General features: G+C 42.5%; 1 protein-coding gene across 3 annotated transcripts in view; it reads right to left on the bottom strand.

Annotated features, from left to right (window-relative positions):
• The window catches only part of ARHGEF18 (Rho/Rac guanine nucleotide exchange factor 18), a 389,375-nt gene that overhangs the window by 88,083 nt on the left and 289,071 nt on the right, over positions 1-12,221 (bottom strand). For all 3 annotated transcript variants that reach the window (XM_069215795.1, XM_069215794.1, XM_069215797.1), the window contains 3 exons: positions 8,860-9,001; positions 3,023-3,135; positions 252-392 (listed from right to left, as the gene is read on the bottom strand). In XM_069215795.1, coding sequence (XP_069071896.1) covers positions 252-392; positions 3,023-3,135; positions 8,860-9,001 — 396 coding nt within the window. The remainder of the gene's footprint in view (positions 1-251; positions 393-3,022; positions 3,136-8,859; positions 9,002-12,221) is intronic.

Genomic DNA, 12,221 nt, shown 5'->3' with positions numbered 1-12,221 from the left:
AAAAGAGGACAGGTCCCAAAGAGCATACATTGTGCAGAAACTAGGAATGGATAGAAAGAAGACGATTCTCAACAAAGAAGAGGGGATAAGAGAGGAGAAGCCGGGTGTTCAACAAAAAAGGGAGCACATCAGGGAAAAAGGAAGAAGGGGAACAACTGGGGATAGGGAAGAAAAAAAAAGAGCAGGTAACAAATATGCAGCGACTATATGCAGCGAATGAAGAGCGCGCAGTAGTGCTGCACTGGGCTTACCGTAGATGACATCCTGACGCTTGATAACTTCCTTCTTTTGCTTCTTGGAAAAAGACTGCTCCACAGCACAGCTCCAGGATTCTGCGTCAAACTCCTGCGCATCCGTTTCGATCTCACTCCTCAGCGAGGCAAAGTACGCATCTACGTCAGAAGCAAAGCACGTCACTCACCAGCAGGCTAGAACAAGCTCTCCGTGACGTACACCAAGAACATTGGTACCCATATGAAGCACAACCAGAGATAGCATCACCTGAGCAAGATGGACCTACTCGTTGCACCCTGAAACCTCTGGCTGCGCCTGTTACAGAGCCACTACAGGGTCACACCAATTACTGATGACCTGGATTATTGAGACATACGGATCAACTCCAGGAACATGGTTTTTAATTATAAATAGAATCAAATTCCCTGTATTTTTAGGGCACAGCCAGTGAAATGTTGTACCTCGGGCTTTCTTTAAAGAGTACGGTCATGAGAGTTACTGTGCCACTGAACGCTGCTCCACCACCCCAGTTTTCATTCTGTTTCCCTGAACTGAACTGAACCTCCGTTTACTCACTCCGGGTTTGTCCCTCTTTCATGCCATTTTGACACCAGCATGAAAAAGTTCTCCCATCTATGTTCTCTGCCCCCTTTCTTATATAAGCTCCTTCATTTGTTCCGCACTGGACAAACACCTGTAAGGATTTGTGGCACTTTTCCATCTGAAAAGAGTGAGCAGGGACCGTACAGCATAGGGGAGAGCTCAGCATCCTAAACTGATCTTTGATGTTTAAGTATCCTAAGGACGAAGCACGCCCTTCAGAAGGGCCAGTCCTTCATTAATTAAAACTTGATGCACATACATAGTGCATTAACGTCTGCTTAATGCACCTCTTCTTTCCCTCTGTGCACTTGACCAAGAACACCCCATCTTCCTTCCTTTTCCACCTCCCTTTGCACCCACTTTCCTCCCCATACCGCCTCCATGCAAACACCTGCTACCACAACCCCAGCACCACCCTGGCAGATCAGAGGAGTAATGGAGGTCACAGCACAACAGGGGCAGACGCGAACTAGCCATCTGTATGGGGGCATGGCTAGGAGGGAGAGGCCCACCTTGAGACTCCTATGTAGGCATCCAGAGAACGGGGGTAACAGCCGTGGCACCCTGGTCAAACACTCTGAACTTGCACAGAATGGAAGTGAACGGGGAGGTGACCAGGAAGGGCAAGTGGAAGCAAGTTGTGGGTGAAAAGTCAAGTGGAGAGAGCGCCTGACCAAAGGACTGCATAAGCGGGATGCTCTGCACCAGAGACCCGCGGAGTATGCAGCACGCGTGGTTGCGTACCTACAGATGGTACAGCAAATTCTTGGAGGAAGAGTGGGTACTATTGGATGGAAGTATTCGGCAGTAAGCCTCACAACTGGGATACACCCTATGAATACATTAACATCTGCGCTTCTCCACTCGCTACTCTTTTCATGGTGGCGATTGGAGTTTTTTTTTGCATCAATACGACACTTGGGCACTTCAGCGTCAAGAGGCCGTGTCACCACAGTTCACAGAGGATGCTCGACTGTGCTCATTACTTGCTCACATCACCTAGGAATAGTGACAGTGACCGGGATATACTGCAGGTCATACACAGATGCCAAAGATACCTACTTTTAAGGAAGCCCACATAGAAGTCATTAGGATGAATATTTACTGGTTTAATTTGTACAATCTTGTGAAGTCAACACAGTGGATTCAGTCACCCTACAGTCAATCTTTGTATGTCCTTGAAAGCTAAGGCAGTTTGGGGTACTTTTTAAGCAAATTTATTGTAGAGGAACTGAACACCTTATTTGTCTGGATTTGTAATCTGCCTCTTAAGCAATACAAAACTTCTGACCTGCGCTTTTCTGATGAATACATGTCCACCATTAGTGAATGTGATGGACGTAAGCCTATGTCTTTTATGCAAACAAAAACACCTCACGCATTTTTATTGCCGTTATTTGAAAACAAATACAAGTGTGCCTTTTAAACACTATTTAGAATTGGCCAATGGAAAATCAAATTATATGGAAAACATGACACACCTATCTAAAATTAAAATGGATCTGCAATATGCCTCAATATTGGTCATAAATAGTTTGACACGTATGAATCTACCCATAATCAATACTAAGCAATTTTAGCAGATTTGAAAAAAATTCCCAAGCTGTGATATAAAATGTGACATTGACCAGCAATCGTGAATTGTTGCATTTACATTAAAGGCCTGAATTCTGTAGAGTACAGTATTTGTAATTTGAAGATATATTTTTCCTATTTCACCGATATTGTTTTGTTTGGTAATGTTCACTGCTTTCAGCATCAGCCATATAACGTAGTACATCTAATAAAACGTACAACATTCGAGCCAAATAGCAAAATGTGTGGTGTTCTCGGAAATATCACAAAAACTGTCTTAACTCCTGGAAGAATACACTCAAGACACATTTATGATGCTTGCTCGTCTGTCACTCAAAATTGTCAAGCCAACAGCGGCACAACGAAGAACTTTTAGGACACCTCAAACTTTCATGTGGCTGGTTCAGTCTTTACAAAATTTGAAGGGACCGAGAGCAGTTCCATAATGACTTATTTATTTAATATCAGTTCATTTACGTAGTCCGAAATTCTAAAGAGGTACATAAGGAGTACGAGACAGAACTGACATTTGCAGTCACTGTTGCTGAAAAAAATTAAGAAACATTAGTGATTGTAAAATAAACTACCCACTCATTCTCAGATTGCATACCTTCAACAAAAATGGATTCTGCAGTTGACGGTGCCAGCGAGATGGCATCATCTGATGTAATTCTTTGTTTAAAGAGACTGGCATCTACATCATCCATCTCTCCTGTGAATTGCCTGCAGAGAAAGGAACAGTTTATTAAACAGAATGCAGAGACATCGGAGTACAAATGAAGACCCAAAATCCTCTTGAAAAACATTGATACTTAAAATGCATCTTTCTCCACTCTCAAAACAGGATGTACCTGAGAGAGGCCAATTTTTCCACTATGCCAGCTTATTGTTCATCCACCATGGGGAAGAAGGAAGCAGCCTTGATGGTTGTTAGCTGTGCCCTAAGAATTATTTTGGCCATTTCCTGACGTCATCCTTAAGACATTAACTCTTCTGAGCAAGGGATCTCCCTCTCTTCTGTTGCACAGCTTTGGACTTCCTACCTCTTTTTAAGTTCGGACCAGGCATGCCTGTCAGTACAACTCAAACATTGAAAAATTATCATAAAGTGACAGAATATTGCGACATAAGCAGCTGTATCCTCGATCAGTAGAGCTCTGATCACCAAAGAGCAGAAAACTGTATCACTATCATCTTCCGGTGCAAACAGTTTTAAAGACGCTGTTCAAACAAGCATTAGCAAGCAAAGCTAAGAGGTCTGGCAATAACCAGCATTTTGCTTTTGTCAATGCATGATTTGTTTCTTACTTTGATTTGTAAAAAATATTGTTGATGGAGCTTCTGTGCCCTCACCAATATAAAACAAAAAAACACTGACTAAAGGCAATATTAGTTTTTATCTTACAAGGGCGCATTCCCATAGAAGTCCTTAGCACAGCATGGAACCGGTTTGCGTGAGGATGCACTCATTGTAAAATGGCAGAACGACATAACTCAGTGAAGTTAGCCACTGGCCGAAGTAGGCTGACCTCTGCTGTAGCGGGTGCAAGAAAAATGTGAATGGCACAACAACAGACCAATGAATGAAGAGGGTTGCCTGAAAGCCCAAATAAGCAAAAAAGAAAGAGAATTAAATGGCCTTGGCTAATGTCAGACCCAATAAAACAGGTCTGCAGCTAGTGCACGTGTGTCCAGTACAGGGGTGGTGCCACCCAGGAACCACACACTTAAACAGCCCATGCACCCCACTGCGTCAGAAGCAGAGAGGAGGTAGGGGGAGGTTCTTGGTAATGGCAAAGAACTCAAGGATTAACATTACTAGTGGATCCAACTTTTTCTTACTCGTGTCCGCTGTCTCATAAAATTAAAAATAACCATAAATGAAAAATTAACAAGTAGGGAACAGATTCCTTGGTGGAGAGACCAGATGCAGCATACGCACAAGCTAGAAGGTCTTGCATTAATTTGGCATCATCTCTTGAACAGCTATGGGTAATGTCTACGGGGACACACAGTTATCCATGTACCTCTTCGACCGCCGGGCACCTCTGAGAAGCTGCATGTTCTGCCTTAACTAAGGAGCAATGTGTAAGGTGTAGAAGTGTCATCAAACAGATAGCACAGTGATCCATAACAGACATTCCGATCATAAATGAGTCTAATATTCTCAGGTTAAACCTGCAGAAAGATTAGAGGAAGTTGATATCCTGCCAAAGCTACCATTTGATTTGGGAATTTCCCACAATGGAACATAGAGAGATGCGCTCTGAGAGGCTGCTCGCTCCATGGTGATTCTGCCAATCCACGCCCTACCCTACACTTCTTTTAGTTTTTTTTTTTGCAGCTCTCTCTTCCTGCTTTGGAAGAACACCAGAAGGTGATGGATTTTTTTTTTCTTTTTTAAGGGTGGGCCACGATTCAGATGTTGGTGCCAGCTTCTGAGATTCCCCTCAACCCACATTTCGGATGGTGGTCAACTTCCCATGGTGTTGACACAACCGTGACTTATTTCATTAAGGGGGTACAACCTCATGGACCTGATTTCTTTTTCTTTTACTGGACAGCTCCCAGCCCTCTCCCAGACTCCTCTTTCTTCTTCCCACTGTGTGTCATGTCATTTCTGGCATTTCACCACCTGCCGTGCTGATCCGTTATGCAGTGAAGCACACCACAACGACAGCATGCCCTCCAAATCTGATGGGACAATCTGTCAAACATTAGGATGTCTATCAAAAGCAAGACGTGGTCATGCAAGTTCTGGCTACTAGAAAGATTGTCTGCTATAGTGTCAAAATGCTTGTCCGTGAGCACCGAAGAAACCACACGTATGTGCAATGTTGAGGCAAGGTCCGAGATTAGCAATAACTTGGATAAGCCTGCCAAATAATTGCTCATTAAGGGAATGTCTACTATACTCTCAAAATATGATATATATCAAGTATGTTGAATAAACTCGGGGGAAACTAGGAATCAGCATCCAAAATGGTACTTTCGATACTTCAACATCAGACTATAAGTGTTCGGATGACTCCTGAAGGTGGCCCTCAAACCTGCCGCGCTTGCCCCCCGAGGCATCAACGCAGCGCTTGCCCACCGAGCCATCTACGCAGCGCTTGCCCACCGAGCCATCTACGCAGCGCTTGCCCACCGAGCCATCTACGCTCAGGGCAGGCTGCTTGGGAACAAAGCTTGAAAGAAACAAGAAGCCAGCTTCGCACAGTACAATTTCTCACCACTGCCTACAGTCTTTCAAGGCAGTGAAGTTGACAAAATGGCAAATCCCAAACTAAATAGAAATGATTTTTAATCAAAATAAAGCCTGACATTGTGTAAAAAAAAAAATATATTTTTTTTTTAAAAAGAAGAAGAAGCAAGAGCATAAGGAGTCTGCCTTGTTTCTTAAGAGGATTCCAGGTCTCTTTGGTCTATAGGGGTAGGAGGCCAATCCTTAATCAGCTGTTGAGACAATCCATAACAGTCCTGAGCAGAAAGGAACAGTCTGTTCTTTGCATAACTAAGTGCCATAAAGGGTTGGCAAGGATTGTATACTAGCTAGGAGCAGCTACAGGATGCATTTTTGAATGACGTGTCAATGAACGCTCGAATCGGTTCTAAATTATATCACTATCATTCATGCAACCGTTGAGCCCACTCATCATTAACTGGCCGTTTTATTAATCAAGTGGATTCCCTTCTTTGCCGCTCTAGAACCTTTCCCAGTCACCCAAAAGTCATGCACATTTTTGTCACTACCCAACCTCGCTTCTCCACCCTCACTTACCTGGCTCCAAGGTCACACCATCTGCAATCGAGCACCACTAGCTCGGATACAGAGTCAAAACCAGAGTCACCTACTGGCTGCTTAGCTGAAATTATCGCCATTATTCAAATATGACAAAAAGAGTGTTGTGATGTGAATGGTGGTGCAGGGAATGCAAGCCTGTGGAGGTGTGTACAGGGAATTTCAAGGGATGGCATGGTAAGACAAGCGTGAACAACCTTAGGAATGTACGTACTGTCGTGTAATCACCAGAGAAACAACACATCTGTGGTTTTAAAACATTACTAAAGGCACCAAACTTAACCGTAACTGCAACATCTCCATTAAAATATAGACAACTGACTTGATGAGTGCAAAGGAAGATCATGTCGGATCAGCAGCAGATGATGTACTCCAAGAGTCCTTTCGAATAGTCTTCGCACTTCTTCCTTCTCCCTCTTTTTGCGGTTGTGAGGGGAGGATTTTGGAAGTGTCTTGGCATGGTGAGACATATCTGCCAATGTCAGTTCCTCATACTGACCAGGATTGTTACCTTGTTAAATCTGCTCTTCTCGATCCTGCTCTGGGCAAAAGCCAGTTGTTGACAGGCGCTTAGCCACTATCTGAAGTGGACAGTAAACACAGACACCAATTTAGGGAAACAATTAGGCAGTTCGACTTTCAAACTTAAGTGCCATATCCAACAGTGGATTGACACCCAGTTCTTTATCCCTCTTGGTCATATGTTCTGCCAGATAGCGAGTCACAAAGTCTGCTTTCTCCTGCAGTATATGTTCTCAGCCCTTGTTGGATATCTACTAGTCGGAGTATTGGAGGCCCATGGATCAAAGCATTCCTCTGAACTAGTGAGCATGAGTGTCCATCCTCCGATAAGGCTCCTCCTTCGGGAAGAAGTCCTGTCTCCACTGCAGGGCTGAGCCCTCCACCCAAATCTACACGGCATACATCCCCAGGCGTGGAGACAGAAAAGCAGCAACTGACTATGTTCAATCTGCCGCATGAAGTGCTGGATGATCTCCTTTCCCCCAGGTACGCCTTCATGAAATCCATTTATGCGGGACGCTGGATCAAATTTGCAACTTGGTGTGAAAACAGCTAAGACGTTGGACGTTCATATGTTTGTTTTATTTTTAGCCCCGCAATGCCTTTCAAGCGGGCATGGTTAGAATTCCTTTTAGTTATCGAGATAAAAAAAATACTTAGGTGTTGGAGCATATAAACGGGATGCACAATTTATGCTGCCCAAAAGCCAGAAAATTGAATTTCTGATTAAAGTATGTATTTTCCCAAATATACCATGAAACCTACATTTGATGCAGGCATTTGTTAAATTATATGTACATGTTAAAAAAAACTATTATTCAAGAAACTACTCAGTGTGCATTCCACACCCAGGAAACCAACAAAAGTACTGAATCCACAAATCTGTGGAGATATGACTTTGATCAACAAATAAAAATAGGGGTCCTCCAAGTCCTACCCATGGTTTAAATAATTGCACCTAACTTTTTTCCAAAAATAAAACAAATGCCCTAAAATTGCCACAGTCACATAATCATGAACTAAGTCTACCATTTTTCAAAATCTTAGAACAGAGAATTGAAGGTTATTTTTTTTTTTTCTTTCTTTCAGTGACTTGCTCAGGTTAGACGACGTGCCAGACCGTAAAGCTGGAGGGTGCACACTGCAGATTGTATTTGGGGGTTCCTCAACATGACCGGTGCGCCGTATAAGGGTGCAAAGGCGGTCCTGGTGCCTTTTACACACCTAATACGGAGTGTGGTGCCAACCCAATGATTTCCCAGACGAGGATGTCACCACAACAATATAAACACATATGTGCAATGTGTGAGCAGGCACAAGCCCATGCTCAACACTTACTTTGGCTGTTGTTCAAACATTGAAAGACTGTTGTCTGACAGGCATATAGTTGCTTAGAGGAAAAACAAAAACAAATGAAAACTAAATAAATATATTTAAAGGATTTAATCCCTGACTTGGAGACGGTATGTCTCACATAAGAGGAACGTTTTTTTTTTTTTAAACTACGTAAACATATAAAAATGTAATATTTACTGATATTAAACATGAGCATGTATTATTCATGCAGAGGTAAATACTGTAATCTTTTAAGATCAATAATTGCTTTAATAATAAACAAGGCCACTATAAAAAAAACTATCTGAAACCTCCATGTACTTCATTTACCAGCTCGAATATGGCAATGCATTGAAAGTAAAAGTGTCAAGTAATCAGGCTACTAGATATGTTTACCGCTTCACTGGAATAATCATTACTTGTTATTAGCATGGCATCTCTGTAAGTTTTATCAATGTTTATCGGCTGCTGGGAAAAAGTTCAGCAACCATTCGGAACATATCTGATGTATGCTTGTTAAGTCTGGTTATTTCTCGACCTTTCAGACGACTACACTAGCGTGTACTGAAATATTACACAGTAAAACCCATTACCTCTGCAGGGCACTGCCTCCTATTTAACAAAAAAGCAAAAAAAGAGAGTTTACACAGTTTGTGATTATTACAAGGAAACTTCTACAAAAAGACTAGAGCTCAAGCTTACTACAGACTTAGCTATGCTGAGGTCTACTACAGACTTGGCTACCATCACAGCATTGAGGTTTAGGTAATGGGACAAGCTCTACTTACCCAATCTTGCTTGCAGTCGTCGTGTTTAACGAAGTCTGAGAATGCCCCCGATGAGAGATAGTCATGCTGTGACTGCGAGGAAGAGTAGGGGTGCCATCAGGTGCCAGGAAGGGAATCCGGGGTTGCTCCTTGAGCGAGGTAGCTACCGATACAAAAACAGAACTGGTGCTCAGAAAATGGGTCCGTCTGGTTGGTCGCCCTACTCGTAAGCCACTTTCTGCATTCCTGCGGAGCAGGGAAAAGATCTTGCAAGTCAAAAGCTCATTCTCCAGTACAACATTCTTGTCCCATTTTCTAGAGATGGAACCGCAAAAAGATAGTTTAGGAGACGACTTGGCGACGACAGTGCTTTTCATGTCGTCTTTAGAATAGGCATTCCCCATGCTCAGATGTTGCTCCCTTAGCTCGCTCCAATGATAAAGGACCTCTAAAGCGCGCGGGTAGATTGTTATAATACGCCATCGATGTTTCCAGAAAATGCGAGCAGCCACTTACTTTGCAGTATTGGCAAAACCAGCAGGAGTCAAGAGCAGAAGATCAATCCCTAAAGAGCTTGTTAAGCGCAGAAGGCGCAAGTCATTGGGTTCAGAGCGCACACAACGACCTGACCCCTCGCAACCCGCGCACACTTCATGTCAGTAATAGCTCGTCAATGAGCGCGCCCACCAGCTAATATTCCTCAGATATAATTTCCTTCTCTGTCAATTTACCTGCACTCAAAAACCAGTAGAACGATAAAATGCATTAACAAGGACACTATTTTAAAACCAATCCGACCTCAGAAGGAACAAATATATTGTGCAATCCATTTCAGATGGAAAAATATGAGAATTTTTTTAAGCTTGCCTCATTTATTTATGAATAATTTACAACTGAACACGTAACTAGTTTTCCTTCCCTTTTTTCCTGCCTCGCAAAACTCCATAAACGATTTCATGGCAGCACATTATTCTCTGCAAAACCTCAAATACAATAAATCAATTCTCTTAATTAATTTTCCTTCGCCAACATCTGTTTATAGCCTATTAAGTTTCAGCCTTTTAGGATTCCATTTAGCAACCCAGCAGGAGGCTAGAACTGTGAGTGGAGAGGTGATGGGTAGATGTATTTGCCACTTTCCTCAGTAAATGTCCACTAACCGTTTGCGGGAAGGAAAGATCGCTACCGAACTGATGCTTGGGTCCCAGGCCAAGCGAACATCTACAGCCATTTCTCATTCACCGCACAAATTTCACCAAAAGAAAATAAAGCAATATTAACATCTACCATACAAACTGAGAAACCTGGGATTCTGCTTTACTTCAGTCCACCAAGCAGTTAATGCACTGTTTTGAGTACCTTGCAAATGCTGATTAATATGTAAAATGATGTCCTCACTAAAGCATTAAGTGCCATTAATGCACTCTTGCCCTACAGCCTCGAGTCCTGTGGCACTAAGAGCTCAGGCCTTCAAGCTCAGCAGCACCTCCAAGGTGCACCCGAGGACGAATGGGCCCCCTTTGCCCACGTGAGCCGGAGCACACTTTTGATACCGAGAGGGAATCAGAGGTTGACGGGGCATAGCATGATTTGGGATGATATTCTTAAATAAGCCATCAACAGCTGGATCAACACAGCTGCCAAAACATATTATATGGTGCCAAAGCAACAGCAGATTCTGTAAGACCATGGCAGAGCTGGAACATTATTTGTACTCAACTTCATGCATCTAAAGACCCCATTCAAACTCGGTTACCTTTTATAAACAACTCAAGTTCTGTGCTATGGTAAAGCAAACTCGGATTTAGGTATAGCCCTTTATAGAAGAAATCATTAAAACAGCAAGCAAAGGCCACTACAGAATGAAAACCAATCAAATATCTGTATTAAAACAAGATACATCCCAACAAAACAGAATCAATACTACTTTTACTTAAAAGCCCTCCTCGGATGTGGCACCCTACAGCCAAACCACGTGCATACTACTGTCAACCCACTAAAAGACTCACTTCAAGTTGGCCGCTATCACCCAAAAAGCTCAATTAAAACAGGTAGCGACTATCTGAACATCACAACTGTGCTTCTGTGTAGGAATAATCCAACCCATCTGTTTCTTCACTGCTGTTAGGCTCCTAGCACCATCCATGGAAACTGGTCCCTAGCAAATGGGTAAACACACGTGTCCAACATGGAACCATCACGAGCAGCACCAACTTGTTACATCACCATAAAACCTGTGAAACCTTCCAACACATCGTTGATGATAAGTTCTTAACTGCAACTCAATCACCAAACCACCCAGTACTGTTTGGGGAATCTTCTTAATGAAGTAATTATCAAACTTAAAAACACAAAGATTGGTTCAATGTATGGAAAGGAAATCCCCCATGATTGCCTTCTCAGTTTGCGGATTAGGAAGGCTTGTCAGCACCATGTTTGCACCCTTGAAGGCCAACATTTAAGCTCTAACCTGCCTTACTCAAGGCACAACGAAACATGGCCAGCAGCATCCCCTAATACTGTGTAATGGTTCTTCAGCTGTTCTTTTACTAAGCTTGAATTGTGTGAGGCTTTAAGGTGACTACTAGAACATGTGGCCGGATAATTTCTAGTCATTACCATGAGTAAATGAAATGTTTATTTATACAGAAGTACATATAATACCATTTAATTCTATACATACAGGATCACCAGACAATAAGGATTTGCCCCACTGCTCTACCAGAAAAATCTTTCAACAATGTCTCAAATTGGAGCCTGTAAGCTTAAATAGGGTAACCACATTTCAGAGAAGTGCTTAAGTTAATCATAAAAAGGCCAAACCATTGCATAGTTTATGCCGAAAGCCAAAGAGGAGTTCATCTGAATTGTGACCGCGCAGTGATAAGTCACTAAATACCCTGTGAATTCTGTTAACCAATGCAACAACCTTTTTCTTTTGATAAGTCACCATGAGCATTAACCCACGGTTGCAGGACGCTGCAGCATTTACCTAGAAAAAGACTGCAAAGCTTCCTACTTTGTGCATAATGTGTGTTTTTGTTGAACTAAAATGACTACACTCAAGTTTTACCACTTTCAACTAACAAACCAGCATGGAGACCGGCAAGAGTTGTAAACCGAACTCTCCTGAATAACTCCATTCCCACTTCACGTTTCAATAAGAACTCCAAGGACTCACTAATATCCATTAGAATTAAATCTGAATTTGTGAAAAATAAAGCACTGTACATTCACACTCGGAATAGTCTTCCTCAGGACTTTCTGTCCCAAAGAAGAACAATGCAAAGCAATTACTCTTGTAACAATCACCCATGCAAACCAATTACCCATGCAAACCAATTACCCATGCAACGCAATCACCCATGCAACGCAATCACCCA

Source organism: Pleurodeles waltl, chromosome 12 (assembly GCF_031143425.1).
Source record: "Pleurodeles waltl isolate 20211129_DDA chromosome 12, aPleWal1.hap1.20221129, whole genome shotgun sequence".
NCBI lineage: Eukaryota > Metazoa > Chordata > Amphibia > Caudata > Salamandridae > Pleurodeles > Pleurodeles waltl.
This window is presented reverse-complemented; position numbering and strand designations above follow the sequence as displayed.